Here is a 26,466-nt window from a genome sequence, read left to right on the forward strand (position 1 = left end):
ATATGTGTTCATGTGTATACATATATGTGATGTATGAGGAGCCATATGTAGATAATGTTTTGCTTGGATATGTTTCATTTATCTTTGGCTCCCAAAATTAGAACTCTATGTGTAAATAAGCTATAAAAACATAAACAAGACAAAAAAAGCTCTATGAAAGATTTATCCACTTTGATTTCAGCTTTCTAAATTGTATATTGGAGCAAAGAGAACTGCCAACCCACCTCACATTTTTGCGATGGCTGATTTGGGATACCAGTCTATGGTCACGTATAACTCAGACCAGGTAAGCAGGCTTCCACATCCCTCTCTTTGCTAGGAGCCACTGGGTTCCCCAGGGATGCAGTCCCCTCATGGCTTTTCTTTCCTCCTGTGCAGTGCATCGTCATTTCTGGAGAAAGTGGTGCCGGGAAGACACAGAGTGCTCATCTTCTGGTTCAACACCTCACTGTGCTTGGAAAGGTAAAATCATTTTTCCTTTCCTAACAGAAGCATTTGTGTAATTAAAATATGGAATATTTTAGTACTCACCAACTCCCATAGTTGATAATACATGGAAATGTTGAAACACAGCTGTTATCATTTGAGTTTTAAAATATATCAAACAGGGGGTGGGAGAGAGTTCAGTGGTTAAGAGCATGTTCCCTCAGCCTTAGGTGTGGGACTGTTTTGTAGATGTATCCATTGGGACTGGGCTCCCAAGCTCTGTGTTTTGGTTGGTTGTGGTTTTCTGTAATGGTCTATGTCTGGTGCAAAAGGAAGTTTCCTTGGTGAGGTGTGAGGACCACACTTATCTATGGATATAAGGACAAGAGTTTTTATATTATTGCTAGGGATTGTACTGGTTTGCTAACTTAGTGCCTGTAGATTTTCCTACAATAATAACGTCCTCATTAGTACTGAGTAGTTAAGTAGATTTCCAGTAACCGGCAGGGTTTCTCTTCTCTTGAGTGGGTCTTAAGTCAAATTAGAATGTGTTGGTTACCCCAAAGGTCTACATGCCACTACTGCACCCTTAGAGTCATCACGCTGTGCTGTTTGCTGATGGGGCTGCTGGTTGCTCCCTTCCTTTGGAAGTCTGCATGGTGCCTTCTGGTACCATGGAAGCTAGTGGCCAGGCAAGGGGTGTTTAAGTCAGTTTCAGTTCAGAGGTCTCAGGGCACTGTTTCTCAAGAACATGATATCTTCAGCAATAGAGAGAGATCTTCCACCTCTTGGGGGGAGACAAAGGGTCTGTATGCTTTGGGAGTCTCTTGGGCAGCCCTTGACAAAAACTCAAAAAGTAGCTGCTCATGTCTGGTATTGGAGTTCTTGTTAGGTGGTCTTGGGTGTTGAAAGGAACACCACCATCCCAGAAAAGCTCATTAAAACTGAATTCGGATAATATGGGGTCTTATAGATTTTTTTTAAAGAACATAGTTAACAGTTTGGTTTCGTATGGCTTTTTCAGGCATCCATACTATTATTTTACCCACCTCCCTCCTTCTGCACTTACCTCTCCCCCCCCTCTCTAAAAAGGCCCTCTTTTTCCATTTCCCTATCAAATCACTGGTGTCCTGCCAGTGCCCCGTGCCTTTCTTCCACTTCTTCAGAAGTAATTTTGAATGTATGAAAAGGCGAAGGAACTGTACCAGACAAACAACTTCTTTAAAGAACGGGTTGTAGTACTGTGTGCTCTTCTTCATGACTTATGACATCGCAGCAGTGAAGAGCAGCCTTAAGGAACGGTGTCAGACTCACAGAACAGATAAAAGTCTACACATACTCATTTTTGTCAAAGACGGTTACTCATTTAATACAATTACTTTTCAAAAGATAGCGTTGAAGAATTTTGCGTGCTGCTGCAAGCAAGGGAACCTCAGTCTAGCCCTCACATGTCATAGAGAGTTAACTCAAGTTAGATACTAGGTATAAATGGAAAACCACAAACTATAAAACAAAGCAGGGGAGTTTATTGTGATATTACATCGATGAAAGACATCGTAGACACAACACAAAATGCACAATTCATGGAACAAAGACTTTGATTCTACTAAAATATAATTTCTATTCTATGGTGGTTTTGTTAAAAATTAAAACAAGCACCAACATAAGCCTTATCCAAGAGAAAATGTTAACAAATTATATAACTAATACAGATATATAAATATGAACATGCCTTAAACTCAATATTAAGAAGTTAAATGACAAGAAATGGAAAATAGCTGAAGGGCCACCTCCAAAACTGCTGTATAGATGGCAGCTGATGAAGAATTCAGTATCACTCATCACCTGGGAAATGCAAATTAGGGCTTTAATTAGATACCTTCAAATGCCTATTAAAGTGGCTAAAATTGTTCTTAGGAATCTGAGAAGATGAAGTGTTGGCAAGGACCTGGAGCAGCTGGGACTCTCATCTGTTATTAGTGATGATGCAAATTAGTGGTAGCAGCAGTAGTAAGACATCGCAGTGCCTTTGGAAAGCAGCTTACCAGTGGTCAAATTCTGTTTGCCATGCAACTCAGAAATCCTACTGCTACCTATCAGGGAAGAAAAAGCCCATGTATATACAGGTGCTCATAGTGACTTTATTAATAGGCTCAGAAAGTAGATAGGCTCTGGGCTATGACTGCCCTTCAGTGGTAAAGTACTTCCCTGCCATAGGTCAAGCCTGGATTCTATGCCCAGTAATCTGAGAAAACTAAGAACTGGTTGTCTGATACATAGCTAACAGCCGACTGCAGTCGACTGAAGATACAGAGCCAAAAACAGCTGCTCACCTGAGCCCAACTCAGGCTCAAAATTATACATAGAAAGGATTCTGTGTTTCTGTTAAATTCAGTGAACTTGCTTCAGGTGTATCCTGCCACATGTGTTAGTATAGAAAATAAGTATTTTTTCTTCTGACCTCTGACCCCTCAGTGTTGTGCTGTCACGAGGCTCTCATGTCAGTCCCTTCCTGTCTCCATGCCCATTGGCTTCCCGCTGCTGCAGAAAAAAAAAAAAAAAAAAAAAAAAAAGAACATTTAGGGTCTGAAGGACCTTGGAATGAAATCTAAATTGGAGAGAGGATTAGTGGAACTTGGCCTACTACTGTATAAGCATGGCAGGTCGTTGACACTAGTGCCGTCTCAAGGGCCTTGCTAGTTGTCTTGATTTCTAAGCTGATAGAGGTTTTCAATAATGCATCAGATATGCGTGGATGCTGCTCTGTAGAGGTGAGCAAATTGTTTAATCTAATCTCTACCTTGTTCTAGATCGTAACATGAGATCAGATGGTGTGTGTGTGTGTGTGTGTGTGTGTGTGTGTGTGTGTGTGTGTGTGTACAAAAGTCAATTATGCCCTTGTCTGGTCTGGTCTTGATTTTTACTTTTGTCCTTGATAAAGATTTAACAGATGAGAAATAAGTTGTCTGGTGGACGGAATTTTCCTCTGGTCCTCACTTAGCAGGTCCAGGCTATTTAATGTGGGTAGATGAAGATACTCTCTTGTCTTGTCATAATAAACGCAGCTCAAGAAATGTTGGACAGAGCCAGTTCTGTCCCAGGATCCTCTTCTCTCTTCTTGCCCATTATTACTTCTTTGTACTTGAAAATCTCATGCAGCTGTCAGCCTCGCTGTGATAGCCCCTTTCATCCGTTCACATCCAGCCATCACTCATGATCTGAGTGGTAATATTCTTCCTCAGCTTGAAAACTTCTACACCCTTACTTAACTCTGGTCTCAGCAAGGTTCTAGGCTGGACACTGATGAAAATCTCCTGAAGGTAATTTCCACCAAGATGCAAGAGACTTGTACCCCAACCCCCGAAGGCAGTGGTTCTCAACCATGGGTCACGACCCCTTTGGGGGCTGCATATCATTTATATCCTGTAATACAAACATCAGATGTTTATATTACAATTCATAACAATAGCAAAATTACAGTTATGAAGTACCAAGAAAAATAATCTTATGGTTCAGGTCACCACAACTCGCAGAGCTGTATTAAAGGGTCATAGTACAGGTTGTAAACATGCTTTTCTAATAGGCAGGGTGAGGTGAGTAGGTGGGCAGCCAGGCAGGCTTTGCTCTGGCTAGAGATTCCATTCTTTTCATCCACTCTGATGAGCTGCTCTGACTGTTTGTGACTCGTTCCCTCCACTTATGAATTTACACTATGTCTTTATTCTCTTATTTTTATGCTTAGAAGCTTCTATAGATGCAAGGGAATTCAATTTGGCTTTGGGAAAGATTTAGATGTAGCCCCAGGCCAATCTAGGTCTAAAGTTAGAAGGTCCACACTGCCTCTAGATGTGTTTTCAAGTTATGTCATACACAGAACTATGTGTAAATAAGGAAACAGAAAATGTCCCTTCCCTGTTCCTGAGAAAGTGAGTGAAAGCATTATAGGAGGGACCCCACTGTAGCATCTAGCAGTGGATCAAAAATACAGTCCCCTATATTTTCGCTTGCATATAAACTACTTATCAAAAGAGAAACATTTTATTAGGGATTGATTGGTTTTATACTGCTTTGTATGTCTTCACATCTCTACCTAGGCTAATAACAGAAGCTTGCAAGAGAAGATTTTACAAGTGAACAATTTGGTTGAAGCCTTTGGCAATGCTTGCACTATTATAAATGACAATTCCAGCAGATTTGGAAAATACTTAGAAATGAAATTTACCTCTTCTGGAGCTGTAGTGGGGGCACAGATTTCTGAATACCTTCTGGAAAAATCCCGCGTCATTCACCAAGCCATGTAAGTGCATATCAGATGTACCTTAGCTTCAGAGTAATGTATGCAAGAACAATGCTTATGTAGCTAGAAGCTCTTTCTAACTCCTCAGCTTATTGATAACCTACTGTGTGTAAGTCACTTACTACTGGAAGAAAAGAGACCCCTCCCCAGTGCTTTATTCTCACATATATTAGCATCTGATAGAAGGATTGATAAACAACATAATAATTATACTACCACCGAGGAAGTACCAACAAACTAGAAAAGAGCAAGTAGAAAAGCCTTATTTCTCCAGGCAAAAATCAATGAGGAATTTGGATAAAAAAGAGTATACTATGTTTCTCTTTTAAATATAACTATTTCTCCTTTTCTAAATAAACAAAGTTTTTTTTCATTTTCTTCTTTTTGTGTTTATACACAATAGACCTTATAAAATATTTAGGCATGTTCTGCTGTATGGCTATTTTTTTATTACTAGTTGATTTGAAGTCATCAAACCACTCATGTTTGTTTTGATATTAGATTTAATGAGTTTCTTTTAGCAGTTTGTAACTAAATGACAAAATGTCTTCATTGTTTAATGACCCCAAATGCCCTTGCTGTTCATACAAGGGAATCATAGTCACTCTTGGGTGGTACCCTACTGCTTTTATTGTTTTTTTTTAAGAGAGTGTAAATTTAGAATCTCCCATGTTGGTTTCATGTTAATTGTGCTCTTTCATTACAGTACCGTGTTAGTCAATTTTACAGGAACAAAAGCTCTTGTTGGTGCTAAGGATCAAATGCAAGGCCATGTGCATGTTAGGCGAGTTCTGTACCACTGAGCTACAGCCAGGCCTGATAGGTGTGGTTTTAAATGGTTAGTCTACCCAGAGTATGCCATCCAAGACCCTCATAGGATCTCAAGTCTGTAGCTTACTGTGTGTGTGTGTGTGTGTGTGTGTGTGTGTGTGTGTGTGTGATTGAAAGCAGTTTACTTAACCTCTGCTCCCCATGTTTTCATCTCTATTGCATCCCTCTCCGTTAAGATAATTCCTGTAGTAGAGGATTTAGCATAGGGAACCACGCATAGTAAGACTTCTGTCAGTGAAGTCCATCACAGAATTGTGAATATACTTAACACCTTGTGAGATGTTTTCGAGTTTCTGTTTTGTAACGTGGTTGCGTGACACGAGGTTTGTAGATGACGCAGTTGTGTCACAATGTTGAAAGGTTGGGTGAGCCTGAACACCAATAAAATTTGTAATGGCTATGGTGGTTGCAAAGATTAGAAACAGCATCCCATGAATTGAAGATATTTAATGAATGGCAGATAGCATTATTGGTGTGTGCCCACGGCCCAGGATCCTGTAGACACCCGCACATGGAGGAAGCTATGGTGGTGTGCATGCATAGATACAAGCACATCTTGGAAGTCTTTACTCTGAACTCATAGCATTTTTAGCCTCTTCTTCAATTGAGTGAATTCAAACAATGCAAGGGTAACCTGTGGGTATTTCAATGAAGCCACCATGTTACATGATGTCAGGGCACATGTTTCCAGCATATTGTGTAGAATGATGGGTCAGAACATCATTCATACTGAATAGCGTGAGACTACTAACTTTTGGAATAACACACTGAAGCCCTGGGTTTGTACCCATAAAAATAATCCCTTAATGATTATTCAAATACTGTAAGATATGTTAAAGAAAAACAGCACAATTAGGATAATATTTAACAATATTAAATAAGCCTTTTCTCTCCTAAATGATCTAAGAAACTATTTTAGTTTTACTATATTACTTATAGAGGAAAGTACCTAAGGCTCTAATTAGCCTTTGGGTTGAACTACAACTCAGGTAAAATTAGACACCAATTACTTTGTAGTTTATATAAAATGGCTTTTTTCATTTATGTATATTTTTATGATCCTATTTTCATTTTTACTCTTGTAAGGATTTGATTACAATTTTATACACATGTCTACTTTGATCAAAGCCTCCCATTATCCTCTGTTATCTCTTTTCCCTCTCCCCAAATTCTTTCTTCTTCCCAATACCCTTCCCATTCTCATATCTTATGAGTGTATGTGTGGTAACACTGTGTTTATGGTGGCATGCCTAAGCATGGATGGGAGTCATTTGCTTAAGTGGGGGCCATGTACCAGTGTCTACACCACTGAGGAGTATGACTGCATTTCCCTGCATCCTTTTAGTGTTTATAGCCTTAGGAGCATCTCTCCCAGCCATGATGGAGTGTTGATGGACAGGTCCTGTGCAGGTAGCCACGGAGGCAGCAGTCAGGTCATGTCCAGAAGACAGACATTTTAGATACTCCTTTCCTTTCCCCTCTCTTACATTCTCGGTGTCTCAACTTGCATATGGTGCCCGAGCATGGGGAGTATACGTAGCTCATTTAGGCTTGAGCATTGAACAGTCACTTGCTGTAAGAACATTTGCCAGTTGTGAGACTCTGTGCTGAGCATCACTTACTGCAAATAGAAGCTTATCAGGAGTAAGAGTGGTCTACAGGGATAAACAAATGTTTATAGGGCAATTTGACACCATATCCACTTAACAACACAACCGTAGTAGCTACCTCTTCCAGTCGGGTCTATAGCCTCCTCAGTACCTTTGGACATGTACAACTGAATTTTATTCAGCTGTTAAGAAAAGTATTGGAAAGGTAAATGGCAGAAAATGGGAAATATACTGAGTGAGGTAACCCATACCCCAAGAGACAAACCTTATATCTTCTTTCATATGTATCAATCCTAGCTAAGAATTTTTAAGTTTCTGATTTTAAGTTGAATTACCTGTAGAAGCCAGGAAGTTAGACAGGGGCCATTTGTGTATGTGTTGGGGGAGGGGGGTGAGAAACCACAGTAAGGCATAAAAGATAGCTGATTATGATAGATGTTACAGAAATAGAGGAAAGGATTGCTGGAGATGGAAAGGTTTCCATGGGGATAGGATAGGCAGTGGGGAAGATTATTGAGGGGAGGCTAAACCCAAGTGAACTGTGTATGAAAAAGCCATATTAAAACCTGACATTATGTAAGCTGATTTAAAAGATATACGTTAAAAAATAGAATTTGAAAGGAGATATATGCTGCTCCCAGAAGCCATGGTTTATTAAACAAAACTCTTATTGCCAAGTGTGGTCATCCTTTCAACTTGTTGGTCAAGGAGGCCCAAGAAGCCCCAAAATAATACCGGCCCTCACTAACCCACTTAGTTGCCCACTAAAACTAATACTATGACCCTGCTGCTGTATACACTACACACTGTAGTTAAAAGCAAGCTGAAACTGAGCTGTTAGCGCCCTCCCCAATGGCTACCTTGAATGTGCCAAAATGTTGTATCAGGTCACAGGAGGAAAAAAATTATCAATAGATTTGCCCAGCTGTCAACCCTTCAAACTGCAATACCAACTCTCCAGATGAGATGCACTAGTGGCATGACCAACTGTTGTCTAAATACCCCCAGAAACCAACTGCCCCACTAGAGCCACCCAAGGGTTTTCTGGCTGAATTTTAGGCCCACTCTACAGGAGTACCTAAAAAAGAATCCTCCATGGAGGACCTCATACATGGTACTCCAAAACTAATTTAAAACTATGTTTATTTCTACTCTAGTTCATTTGAGTTGCATTTTATATTCTAAAGAAGTGTTTTGTGATAGCAACCTTCAAAATGGAAAAAGATCGTCATCAATCTCACATTTGACAGAGGGCTAGTTTCCCAAATATATAAAGAACCCAAGAAACTGCACATCAAAACCCCAAATAATCAAATAAAAAATGGGATACAGATCTAAACATAGAGTTCTCAACAGAGGAATCTCAAATGGCTGACAAACACTTAAATAAATGTTCAACATCCTTAGCCATCAGGGAAATGCAAATCAAAACTACTACAGAATTCCCACCTTACAATGCCAGAATGGCCGAGATAAAAATCACAAGGGACAGCTCATGTGGATGAGGATGTAGAAGAGGAAGAACACTCCTCCATTGCTGGTGGTAGTGCGAACTTGTACAGTCACTTTGTAAATCAATGTGCCAGTTTCTCAGAAAACTTGGAAACAATCTACCTCAAGACCCACCTGTGCCACTCCTGGGCATATACCCAAAGAATGCTTCATCCTCCCCTAAAGACACTTGCTCAACTATGTTCATAGCAGCTTCATTTATAATAGCCAGAAACTAGAAACAACTTAGATGTATCTCAACCAAAGAATGGATAAAGAAAATGTGTGGTATGTTTATACAATGGAATGTTACTCCATTGTTAATGTGAAAATGTTAAAAAATAATAATAACATCATGAAATTTGCAGGCAAATGGGTATAACTAGAAAAAATCATTGAGTGAAGTAATCCAAACTCAGAAAGACAAACATTATATGTATCACTTATAAGTGTGGATATTAGCTATAAAATAAAGGATAATCATGCTACAATCCACAGACCCAAAAAAGCTAAGTATCAGGGAGGGTTTGGGGGGGATACATGAGTTTCCCTGGGAAGAGGAAACAGAACAGACATCAAGGGTGGATTAGGTGAGAAGATGGGGAGGTGTGGAAGGTAACAGGAGAGATCAGGTAGGAGGAGGATGGAGGAAGAAAATACAAGGAAAGATAACTGAAATTGGTGGGGAGCCTCTTGGGGACAAACTAGAAACCTACTGCAATAGAAAGTCTCAGGAATCTATGAGGATGACACTAGCTAAGACTCCTAGCAGTAGGGGATGTAGAGCTTGAACTGGCTGTCTCCTGTACCCAGGCAAGACTAACAGTGGAGGGATTGGGACACCAACCCAGCCACATAACCTTCAACTTACAACTCGTCCCAGTTTCAGGATGTGCTGGGGTAGAGGTGGTACAGAAATTATGGGAGTGTCAAACCAATGAGTGATCCAACTTAAGGCCCATGCCATGAGATGGTACCCACATCTGACACTGCCTGGAGGGCTGGGATCCAGGGACTGGATAGCCAAGAGTCTTGGAATGGAACAACAACAACAAAAAAAGTCAATGAAGTGATTCCTAATGATATTTATAGATTGGTGCCTAGCCCAGTTGTCATCAGTGAGGCTCCATCCAGCAACTGATGGGAACAGATGCAGAGACCCACAGCCAAATATTAGGTGGTACTTGGGGAATCCTGCTGAAGATGGGGAGGAAGAACAGTAGGAGCCAAAAGAGTGAAAGACACCGCAAGAAAACCCACAGAATGAGCTACCCAGGGCTAATAGGCCTCCCAGAGATGAAACCAATAATCAGGGATCCTGCATGACGCTGGCCTTGACCCTTTGCATATATATTAGTTTTGTAGGTTGGTCTTCTTGTGGGTCTCTCAACCATAAGTTTGCCACTTTGCCCAGGCTGGCTGGCTGGCCAGGTAGTGCTCAGGAACCACCTGCCCCAGCCACACAGTGTTGGCATTATAGGGACAAGCATTCATACATGGGGAGCCTGTTATGTGGGTTCTGGGGATTCGAGTTTAAATTCTCATGTTCACACAGCAAGCACTCTTACCCGCTGAGCCACTTTCCCAGCTCTGTAGGTGCATTTTCTAAATTATTAATTTCAGTGGACTGTATTGATCATGGCTATGAAGAAGAAAGACCAGGCTCAAAGGGCTTCGCTGAAAACCCTATGTATAAGATAGAGTGTGTATCAAAGAATCAAGAATGGATGCTTAGCCCAAGCTGAATAATTTAGTCCAGATTAACAAGGGCAAGAAACCATTTGTGCCCCAAGGCTTCTGGGGACAGGAGAAAGAAACATCACAGAGCCCAAGGACAGCCACAGCTGAGGACAGGGGCTGCCTGGAGGTCTGTACCCCCATAGGACTGCATTCTTTCTCTACAAGCCAGAGGACAAGGGACTGAGGTCCTGCAGTCTGCAGAGCTGAGCATTGGAGAACAAAACAGGATGTAAGAGAGCCAATCTGAGAAGCAGAGAGGAGCCAGAGCAGACATGTATCTTTTTGGATCAACTTAGCCTTTCTCTTAAGAGGACCCCGGTCTCTGGCTGCATTCATCTTTAGAGGGCTTTTGTCATGATGGCAAACTAATAACTTGTCACTTAAGCCCCCTTTGTTAAATGTATGGGGTTCTAAGGGGAAAAAATTAAAAAGAGGCTGCTTGGGAGAAAGCAAGCATATTGGAGACAATGCTGGATAATTCTCATAAATATAAACTATAGCTGTATCTGCTGTCTCCCTCCTGTTATGACTGGAGCTCAGCAAGCATTGATTGCATTACTCTCCTGCATCAGCCCTTTACAAGGCTCCCTAAGAGTCATAAACAAACTGGCAGGCATGTTCTCGGCAGTTATGGGCCAGTGGGGCGCTGTGTTAAGCACCTCACTGCCTCTGTGTCTCTTACTTGCTACATGGTCTCTTTCACACAGGAGGATCCAGACTGAGAGATCACATCAGTTCATGCCAAAAGCTGTAGTCTGAATAGCTCCAAAGTCCCATACTCATTCATTCATTCATTCATTCATTCATTCATCTATTTGACAAATATTTACTGAATGCCTATTGTGTGGTGCACACAAGAGATTTGAAACCAATGAAGATTGGGGGCCGGGGTTCATAATTCCCTAAGAATTCTGTGTGCCTTGGCTCAGGCTCACTGTTCATTCAGCCTAGTCTCTTAGGAAAGTGGGAGATGAGTTCAGCTGAGAATGAGAGGGTGAAACACAAGGAGAAAGATGGAAGAGACTTGCGGTCTATGGGAAAGAGGTTCTAACTGAACAAAATCAAACTGAAAATACTATTGTTCTGCGGAAATGCTGCGGAACTTTGGATGCACAAAGCTCATCAGCCTCTGGCCTCTTCAGCAAAGATTCGGATGTGTCACAGATGAGCTAAGCCATAATACTGAGGATTTTGCCACAGTTTTGAAGGTATTAGGGACCTTAGCTTCGTGATGCATCCTCACTGTTCAACTACCTTGAGGGCATTCGTACAAGTGGCTGAGAAGAACTCTCAGAAAGTAGCAGAGGATCCAGAAGAGCAGTGGGACCAGTGTCAGAAACACCTTTTGTGCCTCTCTGAGACCCTGCATTCATCCTGGGAGAACCACCTGGGAACGGCATGTGTGCACTGTGACACTCAATCGTCAGTGCATATTTGATGTGGCTTGTGTCAGGACCCAAGATGAGTATCTTTTGGAGCTGGTTTTTTGTTTTTGGTTTTTTTTCTTGTTGCTTTAACTCTCTGGTTGTTTACCCATTGAAGGTCAGTGCATTCCCCATAGTAACTCTGGGCCCTGTAAAATTACAGCCTTGGTAAATGTAAACCAATAATGGTAGAGAAATCTAAGTTTTTATGTGTGCATTTATGAGTCACTTCACTAATTATACATTGCATCACTGAAGTGCTTTAAGAGGTGACATGCAGAGCAATCAATGTGGTGCCAGGGGAACAAAGCAAATAAATTATATAGCGTGCTAACCCTAGGGAAGTTTTATTGTTTAGTAGTACCAAATAGATGAGAACTAGACTAAGCTTTTAGTTTTGTTCTAACTTTTTTAAAATTAATTTATCCTTTGACGATTTCATACCAGTATATAATACATTCTGGTCACACTTACTTCACATCCTCTCTTATCCCTACAGCCTCCATCATCCTCCCTACAGCCTCCATCTTCCTCCCTACAGTCTCCATCTTCCTCCCTACAGCCTCCATCATCCTCCCTACAGCCTCCATCATCCTCCCTACAGCCTCCATCATCCTCCCTACAGCCTCCATCTTCCTCCCTACAGCCTCCATCATCCTCCCTACAGCCTCCATCATCCTCCCTACAGCCTCCATCTTCCTCCCTACAGCCTCCATCATCCTCCCTACAGCCTCCATCTTCCTCCCTACAGCCTCCATCATCCTCCCTACAGCCTCCATCATCCTCCCTACAGCCTCCATCATCCTCCCTACAGCCTCCATCATCCTCCCTACAGCCTCCATCTTCCTCCCTACAGCCTCCATCATCCTCCCTACAGCCTCCATCATCCTCCCTACAGCCTCCATCATCCTCCCTACAGCCTCCATCATCCTCCCTACAGCCTCCATCATCCTCCCTACAGCCTCCATCATCCCACCAGGTTCCCAGGCTACTTCCATGTCTTTATGATTCCTCTTGCTGTATACAGTGTTGTCTGTAATAGACTTCTTGACATCTCAAAGGAGCCTGCCACAGGCAACAGATGGTGGCACTGAAGATGAGAATCTCTGTGGTTTTCTAGGAAGGATGTGGGGTACCTCAGCAGTACAGTGCTTACCCAGCATGTATGAGGCCCTAGATTCCATCTCTGTGCTGCTCGAAATTAATTTAAGTTAAAAGGTGTAAAATAAAGGGTATGTCTGCTCCTGGTCTGCAAACAGCCTTGAGACCCTGTCTTCTTTGATGCCCCTGCCTGGAACCTCCTGATCCCTCTTCCTCTGTGTGTTGCATTTCCTTCTCGTAACTTCATTCATCCGTTCCCAAAATGTTTATTTTTTACCATGATTTGTCCTCGAGGCGTTTCTCTTTTCTCTCTACTGTCACTTCATATTCTCTTTGGCATCATGACTTCATATAATTCTGTGAAATCAGCATACAAATATGTACTTCTTATTTTCATCTGAGTTCACCTTTGCCATTTCGGACCATGCACGTCTCTTCCATTTCAATTCAACTGAACTTATCCCAACCCTGTGCTGTTCCTGTAATATCTCTCTGTTTGAGCTATCCTGGACCTGTGGGAAAATCTAATGTCTTCAAAACCTTTATATATCTATACAAATATATTTCAGTTAATATTTATTCTAAGGAAAATTTCCATGTAATGAAACAACAAATTATTTAAAATGCTGGGTATAGTGGTGCATGCCTTAAATCCCAAGCATTATAGACACTAAGGCAGATGTATTGTGAATTCAAGGCTAGCTTGGGGGATATAGTAACACCTCTCAAAAATGACAATAATAGTAACAATAATAATAGCAGTAACAATAATGTCCAAATTCTGTCTCCGTTAATAGTATACCACATAATAAGAGAAAGAAGTGGAAGAGTTTTGAAGTACTCTTTGATCTTTTCAGTAAAATAATTTATGTGGAATGGTACGTTAAAATGTATGTCTTTTCCATTTCCATGGACTTTATATGGAAAAGCTTTTCCAAAAAAGTTCTTGCTCAGATAAAAATATCAAGCTGATAATATCATTCATTCTCTAAATCTTTCAATGGCCCCTAAAGCCCACTGACCCAAGCTGTGTGGTGGTGAAAGAAACAGGCAGGAGCCAAAAGCATGACAAGCTGCCCTGGCATCTATGTGTGGGGAGCCATGACAGAAAGGGACTCCAAGCCATTTCAGGCCACTGCCAAGGGTGTCATGGAAGAAGAGAGTCCATAGTGGTAATGTAGCATCTAATGAGTCAACAGTGTGGAAGCACCTAGAGCCTTGTGAGAGGTTAAGTTTTATGCTAACTTGAAGAAGAAGAAGAAGAAGAAGAAGAAGAAGAAGAAGAAGAAGAAGAAGAAGAAGAAGAAGAAGAAGAAGAAGAAGAAGAAGAAGAAGAAGAATAGGGAGACATAGGTATGGCTTGCCTGGATTCTGTGCCATTATAATGAATTTAACCCTTGGAAGAAGTTCCCAACCCCACCTGGACTCCCACCCTGAGCCTGGTGATAAGGGAAGGCATAATCAGAACGTAGGAACATCCTAAACCAGGAGAGTTGAGTAGGAAAGCAGGGGCAAGAATGCCACAGAGAGGCACATCCCAGTACTGCCTAGATGGCCGCTCGAGTTGATAAGGGGGTAGGGGGTATGATCAAAGCATGAACAAAAGGAGACACTGGAAAGGCCACAACAGAAAGTCAGGAGCCTGCTCCTCTATCTGTAGAGGGCCATCTAAGGGAAGACAGAGGGGACATAGGACCCTGAGTCCTAACCAGTGTGCTATGGAACATTCTGAGGCAGACACTCATCTCACCGCCTAAGCTGATTTTCTCCAGCACCTGGGGCAGACTCTTCCTACTCAGAACCAGGGAGCCATGGAACCTGAATTCTTAGGCCTTACATACACGAGAAGACAGAGCCTCGGGAAGATAATATAAAAAGGTGGAGGAGGAGCCTGGAGAGGTGGCTGAGATGTTAAGAGCACTGACTTGCTCTTCCTAGAGGTCCTGAGTTCAACTCCCAGCAACCTCATGGTGGCTCACAACCATCTATAACATGATCTGATGCCCTCTTCTGGTATGCAGGTGTACATGCAGGCAGAGCAATGTATACATAATAATTAAAAAAAAATCTTTTTTTAAAAAAATGGAGGAGATGTGACCATTGCAGTCAGATATCCTGGAGGGCCACCAGCTCTATGAATCTAGTTGAGAGGGGATGCACTAAGCTTCCTGTCCTGAATATGTGAAGTGGGAAGACCACGCCCACCCCAAGGGCTTGCAGGGGAGAATTGAAACAACAGCACTTACCTCCACCCGGCATGCCATGCATCCTATTTCTTCTTATAGCCACTCCCATTGACATATGAAGTCTTAGAAGTTAAATTTTTCTGACTGTGCCATTCCTTTTATGTACCTGGTGCCTAAAAATAAATATCTAGAAAGTCACTTACAAATGTCATAATGTTTATAGTTCAAAAATAATGGCATTAGCCACAGCAAGCCAGAATGCAAGGTTCAAGGAAAGCCATGTGGGCGCTCACAGTTCTAACCACAGTATTGGTGAGTCACTTTAGCAGTTAATAAATGTTCTTATTAACCATTTTCCTGAAAATGTCTTATTTTTTTTCCAGTGGAGAAAAAAATTTTCATATTTTTTACTACATTTACGCTGGGTTAGCGGAAAAGAAGAAACTAGCCCTTTACAAATTGCCTGAAAATAAGCCGCCCAGGTAAAAAATCCACCCGGTTGTGCTTTGATGATGCGTTCTCTGTCGCGGTGAGATTGCGAGTTTAGATGTTTATCCTTCCTCTCATACTTTCTTCAGGTACTTACAAAATGACAACCTCAGGACAGTACAAGACATGATGAATAACTGTTTCTATAAATCCCAGTATGAATTAATTGAACAATGTTTCAAAGTCATAGGTTTTACAATGGAGGTAAGTACGAAAGACACCTGAACCACTTTTGTAAGTCTCTCTTTAAAGTCCTGCCGGGTGTGATGGCACACATCTTTAGTCCCAGCACTCAGGAGGCAGAGGCAGGTAGATCACTGTGAGTTCGAGTCCAGCCTGCTCTACAAAGTGAGTCCAGGACAGCCAAGGCTACACAGAAAAACCCTGTCTTGAAAAACCAAAAAACAAACAAAAAAATTAAAATAAAGTCCTCACAGATGATGAGAGTTAACCAACTCACTGACTGGCTAATTAATATATGTCAGAAACTGTGCTCGAGGATTTACATAGCAGCCACTCCCGTTATATGTATGGGTGTGGGCACATCTCTGAATGTGCAGGGTATGTGCACATATGTATGAAGGTACATTTAGAGGCATGAGGTCAAGGTCAGGTGCCATTACTTGGTGGTTTTCCACCGAGGCTTTGAGACAAGGTCTCTCATTGAACCTGAAGCTCATCCATTCGGCTAGCTTGGCTGGCAGGTGGACTTCAGAGATCTTTCTACCTCCAAGGCCTAGTTATGGCCCACAGTTGGGTTACCAGCATGCACTGCCATGACAGGCTTTTTTGTTTAGGGGTTCTGGGGATCTTAATTTGGGGTCTTCATGCTTGCAGCAGGTACTTCGCCAACTGAGCCATCTCCACAGCCCTAATATAAAGTCTCTTATTTTCTGACTCTTCCTTAATAAGTACATATTTATATTTTGTGTCCTTTTTTAGTTACTTAAATTTCACTAGGAAATCAATTCACGTTTAAGCCATAGATTTGATTGCCGATGTTTTATACTATCTAAATTTTTACTCTATCTCTCGCTCTCTCACTTTAATTTTTATTTTAGTTTTTAATATGTTTATAAGTGGTATATAAATTATTGAGCTTCATTGTAACATTTTCAGTGTGTGTGTGTGTTATTATATCGTCTTTATTTTACCTACTCTCTGATGTCCTTTACCCCTCCTGCCCTCTTGCTGGTCCCCTTGGCCCTCAAACTTCCTCCCTTGTAAGCTCAATTTTTTAACCAATATCTTTTATTATGAACTTATTAACCGAGCTTATGCCCCTTATAACTCGCCTAACCTAAATGATATGGAAAAAAGGATTAAAGCATACAATAACGAAACCGTAAGGATATCAGTTCCGAGGAACGATTTTCCTGGCATAATCAGCAGGATTTCTTTTGCTGGGACCTGGAGTAACCCGAACCCAGAGCCTCAGCAGGAGCCTGGAGCCCCGAAGCCTTCCCTTGAGCGGTTCTCTCCAGGAGCATCTCAAAGTGCAGCGATGAACAGCCAAAGCTATCCCAAGTCTCCAAAGGCCCCGCCTCTTGTTTCTGGCTCACTTATATATCTCCTCCCAGAGTCTGTTCATGGATCTTTTCAGCTGGCAACAATCAAGTTCTCACATGAGGTGGTTTGCCTTCTAGTGGATTAGCCTCACCTGTTCTCTCACAAGGCCTTTCCCCATCCCACACTTATCCTAACAAAAATAGGTTTATCGTTCCTTCACTCCCTCCTCCTTTCTCATTACTTCTATTCCATGATTCTCCCTTGTGCCCTCGCCTACTTTCATTTATATCTCTTCTCCCTCCTACCATAGCTCTCTTTCTACATTCATGTTTCACATAAACACACATGTGCCCATGTATATATATATATATATATATATATATATATATATATATATATATATATATATATATATTTAAATCTAAATAACATGTTTGAGAGAAACCACATAATAGTTTATCTTTCTGAGTCTAGCCTGTTTTGTTTAGCATAATGATTATCCCGTAGTTTTCAAGTGGCACACAAATTTCTTCTTTTGAGAATTGTCTATTCAATTCATTAGTCCATTTATTGATTGATCTATGTTTGGGGCTGAAGTTTTACAGTTTTCTATGGAGTTTAGATATTAATCCTAGTCTATGGTATAGCTGGCAATTTTTTCCCATTTTGTAAACTGTCTCTTTTTTGTTTGGTTTGGTTTGGTTTGGTTTGGTGTGCAGAAATTTTTAATGCCATGCAGTCCCACCTGTGAGTTTATGGAGTTGTTTCCTGTGCAATTTGAGCCCTTTTCATAAACGCTTTGCTGTGCCTGTGTGTTGACATGTTTTGCCTCTAGCTGTTTCAGAGTTGCAGGATTTCCATCTTTGATCAGTTGTAAACTGCTTTTGGGTAGGCATGACAAAGATATCTAGCGCTATTAATTTACATGTAGAGCCACATTCCTCCCAGCACCATTTTAAGAGGCCATCTCTTGTCACATGCATTTTGACACCTTTTTATAAAAAGTGTCTGCAGCTGTCTAGGTTACTTCTGAGACTTTTATTCTCCTCCACCTTTCTGCACGCCAGTTCTTGTGCTAATACCATGCAAGGTTTGTTGCCGCAGCTCTGTACTTGAGGTTTTAATGCCTTGGTTCCTGTGCTTTCATTGTGTTTGTTGTCCAGGCTCATTTCTGTTTTCATGTGAATCTTAGAATTATTTTTCCTAATATTGTAAAGAATGTTGATTGGATTTTGATGAGGACTGTGTTGAATTTGTAGGTTATTTTTTTGTAATGTGCCATTTCACAATAAATTGTGTACATCCATGATGACAGAGGTCTTCTTATCTTTTAGCATCTTGCTTAACTCCTTCAGTGTCTTCAAGTCTGATTCTGTGGGTTTTTTTTAACCTCCTTGGTTACACTTATTCTGAACTATTTTACATGTGTTAGGCTGAAGTCATTATAAGTGAAATTGGCTTGCTGATTTCCTTTCTTGGCATATTTGTTCTTGGAATATAGAAAAGCTGGTAGTTTCTGGTACTGTTCTGTATCTTGCTATTTCATGAACACATTTATCGGATCCAAGCATTTTCTTGCAAAATCTTTAGACTATTTAAGGATACGATCATGTTGTCAACAAATAAGGGTCATTTTGCCTCTCCCATTCCCACTTAAATCTCTTTTACTTTTCTTGTCTTGTTGCTTCAGCTATGACTTTGAGTACTGGATTTGACAGTTTTGCTTCATTTCTGATTTTAGAAAAAAAATCTTTCAATTTTCATTATGTTATAGGTTTGTCATGTGTATCATTTATGATGTTCAGGTATGCACCTTCCACTTCGAGTTTCTTTGAGGTTTTGTTTATTCCTAGAGGAGGGCATATGTTGGACTTTCTCAGGGGCCTTTTGCATCTGTTGAGATACCATGTGATTTCAGTTCTTAAATTCATGTGCTATTAACGTTTCTTGACTTGTCTGTGATGACCTGTCTTCCCACTTCTAGAATGAAACCAGCTTGTTCGTGATGTACTGACTGCTTAGTGAATTCGACTTGCAGGAATTTGATTGACGATGCTCATATCTATGAACAGCCTTCTTGGGAAACATAGTCTATAATTTTCTTTTTGTCGTTATTCATTTCTAGTTGGCTATTAGTATAATGCTAGCTCTGTGGCATGACGTTGGCAGTATTTCTTCTGTTTCTGTTATGGAACAGTTTGAAGGGCAATGGTGTTAACTCTTCTTTAAATATTTCGTAAAATTTTGCAATAAATCCTTCCAGTGTATTCTTAGAGTTTTCTTTTGGGAGTGTTTTTTAATATCCCTTCAATTTCATTACTTCCTGTGGCTATACTTGTTTTGGTTATGTCTTCTTAATTTAATTTCGGTATGTCATACTGTATCCAGGAGTTTATCTATTTCTTCTAGGTTTTCCTAGTCTTTTGTAATATAAATCTTCAAGGTATTACTGATTCTCTGAATTTCCATGGAATTTATTGTAATTTCTCTAATTTCACCTCTAATTGTCTAACTTTGTTACATCTTCTTTTCTTGGTTAATTTATCTAGGAGTTTACTATTTTAATTAAAAAAAAAAACCAATCCAGTGACTGGTTCTCTATGTTCGATATATTCTATATGTTGTTTGTCTAATCTCCATTCATTCATTTCTGTGTTGGTCGTTATTATCTCTTAACATCTTTGGAGTTTCTGTTGTTCTTGCTTTATAGCATTCTGATATGTATCATTAAGTTTTTAATCTGAGATCTAACTTTTATAGCTATAGCCTTTCCTCTTAGAGTTGCTGTAGCTGTAACCTAAATGTTCTGATAATTTTTATTTATTTCCTTTCACTCGCAGTGTGTGTGTGTATCTTTTCCATTGGAGTGTGTTTCTTGGAGAAACACAGAGAAAATGGCGTGGATCTTCTCTTTTAATCCCTTCAGATAATCTGTATCTATATCCTGACTAGTGGATTGAAGCCATTTTTTATTTAAGATTATTGTTGAGAAATGTTTACCGATTCTTCATATTTTGTTGATTCTTTGGATGGATGGATTATTGTTTGGTTTTTTTTTTTTTTTGAAAAAAGATAAAATGCAGGGAAGTAAAAAGACAAAAAGAAAGATGGAAAAGGTAGCTCAATACAGGAAAATAGATAATAAAATCAGATAAATGTATGAATGGGCAAATAAAATAAAAGCCTGGCATGCCTTTTCAATATGACAAACCGAAAGAATAGTGGAAACAAAAGAGCGAAAGCACACGGTACAAAGAAGAGGCATGGAAAAAATAACCAGAAAGACAGAGGGAACAGTGACGTATTGAAGCAGCTACTGTCTCGATCCTTGGAAGTTAGAGACTGAGCTACAGTGGAAGCATGGTCAGTTAAACGTATGGCCTCTTGTCCTGTGCTGTGCTGACATTGATCCTGTGCTGGGCAAGCACCTCTTGTCCACTGTAGCTTCTTCACAGCAGTAACTTCCCTTTGCTCTCCCCCCGGGTGACTGTGTTGGCTGCATCAGCTCTGCAGTCTGCACACTGAACAGTTTCTCCCACCAGCCTGAGCTTCCACAGACTTTTCCCACTGGTGTGGCTGATGTCTTGTCTGGGAGCCAAAACGCCATAGAGGATTGAAAGGGGCAACCTCAGCACCGAGATCCAAACAGGTAGAGACTCTGTCTTTGTACTTTGTGTGCCCCTCAAGTGTTTACTGGTCACTTTGTTGCAGGGATGTGTCGTGGGTATCAGGTGTTCTGCCTTGAGCTTTAGAGATCACAGACTGTAGGAGGGATCACCAGCTGACCTCAGCCTCGGGGTGTCAAACTCCAGGGTTGTTCCCAGTAGAATAGCTCTGCTCCTGGGAGTGGACATGCCACAGTGCCTGTGCAGAGGTCATAGGACAACCTTGGGTCTTGTTGCTCCTAACCCTTCTACCTTGTTTGAGACAGAGTATCTCTCCTGTTGTCCACTGCTGCTGAGCTAGCACTGAGGAAGTAGAGGGTGGAGGATAATGAGTCTGAGGCCAACCCTGTCTCAGAAACCAGACAGGGCTGAGGGGATTGCTCAACAGGTAGAAGCATTAACGGTGCAAGCATGATGAGCTGAGTTCAAATCTCCAGAAACCCTGTACAAAGCCAGGCATGCCCATGTGCAGCTGTAATCGCAGCACTGTGAGGGGCAGAGATGGAGGTTGTCTGGGACTTGCTGGCCATCAGCCTAGCTCTAGGTCGACAGAGACCCTGACTTGAGGGAATAAGGTTGAGTGTGATAGGACACTTGACATGCTTCTTGGTCTCTACATGCACACATGGGATTGCATGCATGCATGCATGCACAAATAAATTCCAATATTTCTAAAGGTGTGTGTGCTCAGCAGAGAGAAAAGTTGGCCACTAAGGGCAATCTCCAAATGTGGATTTCTGATGCTGTGACACTGGTGACAGGTAGATTACCAAACCTGTTTGTTAAAAAGTATACATTGTCAGGCATGGTGGCGCATGCCTTTAATCCCAGCACCCAGGAGGCAAAGGCAGGCGGATTGATGTGAGTTTGAGGCCAGTCTGGTCTACAAAGTAAATCCAGGACAGCCAGGACAACACAGAGAAACCCTTTCTTGAAAAAAAAAAAAAACAAAATACAACCAAACAAACAAAACCAGCATACATCAGTTCAATTAGTATTCAATTATTGCATTAAGAACTATCTTATGAAGGACTACTTGAAAATAGATATTTTGTTTTTGTGCAAAGACTATAAGAATTGAAAACAACATATTAACTACACTAACTTAAAACATCAGAAATCAAAATTACTATAGAACAGACATTGTTAAGGTTAGAAGTCAGTATCTGTCACAATGAGCAATCTTACAATCTCATTAGCCATTGCCTAAGGCATGGCTGTTGGGAGATGTTTCTGTTTTTTAGGTAGACTTTTCTAATGGGCCTTCTAATTAACTTCTCTAGAGCCTAAAGGAATTTATCTTTGATGGAGACAGACACTCCTGCTTCCCTCACTACTTTATAGCCTCGGGATTTAAGGTTTGGGGACCAAGATCTGAATAACATGCTACTTGGTTTCTAAATGTATTAACTGATTATAAGGACAAGTAAATGAGAGACAGCTTGAGCTCCAAATTTGTTTCAGGAATCAACCAAGGAGAATTAACTCCTCCTGGGAACAGAGGTAACATTGTTACAATGGCTTCTCCCGAAGGAGTTCCCTATTTTTTGCTACAAGGAAGTAAATTATAAGGACAAGGGAACTGTGGTCTAAATTCAGTGGCAGCTGAAGTTGAACAGATCCACCCGCAAACACTTCACTCACAGCCCCCAGCCAAAACTGACACTCTAACTTGATTGTCCTTATTTTTGGATGATACATATTCTCTCTCTCTCTCTCTCTCTCTCTCTCTCTCTCTCTCTCTCTCTCTCTCTCTCTCTCTCTCTCTCTCTCCCTCCCTCCCTCCCTCCCTCCCTCCATCCCTCCTCTCTTTAGTCCCCCTCCCTTCCTTTCTCTCCTCTCCCCATTGATGGATGTACTCTACCTCAGTAGTTCAGTTGATACCTTAGGCTATCCTGTAACTAGCAAGCTATAGCTGTTACCTGAGAACTTGATTTCCCAGGTAAAATCTACTGTGATGTTGAGGGGGGAAAGGAGATGGTAGTTTCCTTTTCTCAGTTAATTCACAAAATAGCCTCTAGCTTATAAAATGGAACGAAAATCTATTATCTCTTTGAAGACTTTTGAAGAAACTTGCAGACTTTGCTCTTAGATGAGGCATATGCCATCAAGAATTTTCTTCCGGTTGAAACAGCATCTGGTTCATTAAAAGTCTACTGTGTGGATTTCATCTGCCTATATGCACTACAAAATCAGGAGGAAGAGGAAGAGGGGGAGGGGGAAGGGAGGAGGTGGCTGAATTGATGGCAGTGGACGGGGTAGAATGATTGCATTGTTGTATGGAGACAGGAGAATTTGCTTGACTAGGAGCACTGTGTGCGTGTTTTGTGCTATGATCTAAAGGAACCCACTGTAGACCTCATGTGAAGAGTGGCAGTGTCTGTACCTATAGATTCCATGAAGTCTAAAGGACAGATGTCCAGTCATGGTGAAATCTTTGCTGTTGGTCTTAATTTTAGGGCACTAGGTCTAAACTGAAACACCTTGAGATGGAGATGACTGTGAGCTCCCAGGAAACAGATCTTTTTATTACTAATGAATAAATATGTATAATGGCTTTTAGTCAGAGAGAGCAACTCTGCCGCAGAGTTTGTGCACTTCAGCCATATGTGGGTGATGGGCAGAAATGAAAAAGCTACAGAGATTCCTCGTGGCAATTCCATTCATTTCCAAACATAGGTTCACACTTAGCTGCTCAATAAATTCTAAATATGTTTAACTTTGGGATGCCTTATTTGAAATAAGTGAATGGTGTTCACAGGCTGAAACAAATCTCCCTTCTTTTTAGTGTTAGTCAACATTGCTCTACCAAGTAAGAGAAAATGCTTTATTTGGTGTCCAGGACATCAGAAGTGACCACTTGAATCTTTACCGCATTTTCTTCATACTGAGGATTTGATTTGTTGTCTAGCACCTGTCAGTCTGGTACTTGCCACTGATCTACATATTTTTTTTTTTGATAAAGCAGGATCTCAAAGCTACTCAGGCTGGCCCTGGAATTCTTAAAGTCGTTCTGTAGCCCAGGCAGGACTTAAAGTTGTTATCCTCCTGCCTCAGCCAGCTGGGATTACAGCCTGCACCACCAAGACTGGTTTGAATCTTTTGCTCCTATTCTTACTCAAAAAAATAAATAGATAAATAAATATTTTCGTCCCCACCCGTCTGCCCTTTGCTGCTCTGGCTGCTGTGATACCACTAGTATGAGACCAACTCCACCCCTTGCTGACCCTTTCTTGGACATAGTCACTTTCCAGTGCCTGGGTCAAAGTTCAAATCTTGCATGACTCTTTTCCTTATCACGTATCTCCCTAGTTTCTTACCAGTCCCTCTGAGATCCAGAGGCTTCTCTCTTAGAAATAAGGGCCCAGTTTAAGTTGGTTTGTTTACATCTAAGAGGCAGTGTTTACTTGCATCTCTCTTGATGGCAGACAGTGTTGAGGAACGGTGAAATGAAGACCAGCTGTGACTTACCCTGCATGAGTGTCAAACTGTGTTTTCCAATTTTAAACATTTCCAGAGTATATTGAACATCTAAACATGAACCTTAGCTTAGAGGAGTCTAGAGCACCTGTATCTGGTCCTGAGGCATCATCAGCACTGATCATTTTATGAAAGCTGCTGCTCTGGCTCGATGTGACCCACCTGGAGGTTTTCCCCCATCTAAGGCTGACTTTGAGGGTTAAATGAGGGAGGGAAAGCCTGGCCCAGGTCACAGTCGATAGACCTGCACTTAGTGATTATTTTGGTGTATGCCAGTGCCAATTTTGTTACACTCCTTCTGGCCTTCTTGGGTCTGTTCTCTGTCAGTAGCTGAAAGGAGAGCTTCAGTAAAGGGCCAAGCAGCACAATTCTCACCCCTTCTGAGCACAGCATCCGCTCTTCACAGCTATCTGCAGCACAGTATCTGTGGCTGTGCCGTTCTCTTTCCTTCCCCCTCTTCTGCCATCGGTGTTGACAACACCCAAGTGTCCATGTCCCTCAAGTCCTCCCAGGGTTACAGTTCAACCTGGGCATTTGTGAATCAGCACAAGCCAAAGCAATGACAGACAAATCAAAGTTAGACAGTCTCTAAAAATAACACAAATTGGAAAACCCCAAAATGTTTAAGCCCTTGTGATTTCTTTCCTAAGCCACCTTGCAATACTTTTACAATAAATGGTAAGATGACTCAACTCACTTCCAGAATGTTTTTACCAGACCATTTAGTCCACAGACTTTTGTTTTCCTTTGCATTGTGTCTAAAATGAATAGGACCCTTGTTTTCTCCTTTAATTTTAAAAAAAGATTTCTTATAATAGTCTAACGTCACAGGCTGACATGTTTTCTTTGGACCCTCAGCCAGAATTTTAGTTGAGATAAAATAAAATTTATGAAAGAAATTAAACATTTTTGAGCATCACACAGAGCGCTGTGCTTCCCTGAGTGCCTCAGTCCTTGGGATGAGCAGTACCAATTTGGGGAGGAGTGTGCATGCCCCTTCTACCAAACCATTTACTAATAATACAAAAGTAATCATTTGATGGTGTAATAACAACTAAGCTTGGTTTTCATTCAAAAATCATAAAACAAGATAGAGTTCTAGAATTGCAAGATTTGCCCATCACTGATGACTTGATCTGATGGATGGGTGAGACCAAGGAGACAGCTGGAGTAGACTAATTAATTCCCTGCTGGGACCCTGGTCCATGGCTGGAAGTTCTTGGCATTGAATATTTCTGTCTGTAGATTTAAACCAATAACTGGGCTTTTCTGTTTTCTCATTCAGTAAAAGAAAGGGTGGAGGTGGCTAACTTTTTAGGTCCTTTTGACTTTCTAAGCTCTTCCATCTTATGACCAAGCTAGAGAGATTTTGGATTCCACTCTAGTGTTTGCAGGTAAGTCATTTCACTGTGTTGTCTGCAGAATACAGCCAAGAAGAGAGAACATACAATCTCTTATGCGGAACAGCTGCAAATGCTAAATGCAGTCTGGCCTTCCTTCCCATCAGTTCCTTTTACCTGGTATTGTAAGTGGCCCTGCTACCCCTCACATAGGCACAAGCAGGAGTTTATCATTCAGCTGTGTTTTATTCAAAGAGCCAGTGATCTGGGAAGTCAGTAGGCAACTATCCTAAAGATCTTTCTCACATCTCACCTCCAACCAGCATGTTACATAGGGATGGAAGCAAAGGCAGGCAACTGTTCCAAGGTTTGCTCTTGTCCTTCTGGTAAGGTGGTCAACCTTGTTTTTTGGTTTATGATGTTGGTACTTTCCTTCTTACCATCGCCTCTCCATAGCTGGAGCAGGGTTCACAAACACCAAGGTCACTGACTCTTGAGTTCTTCCCTGGCCATGCACTCGGGTGAAATCTATTCAAAAGGTTGGCTCAACGCAAACACTTAGCAGTGTGTGCATGGTGGTTCCTTCCTGAAGAGTGATGTACACATGCATCGTTAAAGAACATGCAGTGCCTCTAACAGTACATGAGCTCCCTTAGCGTCTGGTCCTCAGCCTACCTCCTCTGTCCTTTGTCAGTGGCAGCATCAGCACCTTGCCTCTTTTAGGACTAGATTGTGTGGCGCCACATTCCGCAGGGAGGGGATACTCTTGTCCTGGCCTACCAAGCACTGACCTGCTTTTCAATACAGGCAGTGTCCCCTTTCCTTCCACTCCCTTGCAAGGGCTTCAGTGAGGCTTCAGGTGTGGATTTGGGCTATC

At 41.4% G+C, this 26,466-nt stretch overlaps 1 protein-coding gene across 1 annotated transcript in view; it reads left to right on the forward strand.

Annotated features, from left to right (window-relative positions):
* Positions 1-26,466, forward strand: part of MYO3A (myosin IIIA) — a gene marked incomplete at both ends in the record, with an annotated part of 161,408 nt that overhangs the window by 68,197 nt on the left and 66,745 nt on the right. Inside the window, 5 exons of the mRNA XM_084781810.1 lie at positions 182-286; positions 379-462; positions 4,521-4,723; positions 15,490-15,588; positions 15,685-15,799. Of these exons, the coding sequence (XP_084637936.1) occupies positions 182-286; positions 379-462; positions 4,521-4,723; positions 15,490-15,588; positions 15,685-15,799 (606 nt within the window). The remainder of the gene's footprint in view (positions 1-181; positions 287-378; positions 463-4,520; positions 4,724-15,489; positions 15,589-15,684; positions 15,800-26,466) is intronic.

This window comes from Acomys minous (genome assembly GCF_964271855.1).
Source record: "Acomys minous genome assembly, chromosome: 5".
In the NCBI taxonomy this organism is placed as follows: domain Eukaryota; kingdom Metazoa; phylum Chordata; class Mammalia; order Rodentia; family Muridae; genus Acomys; species Acomys minous.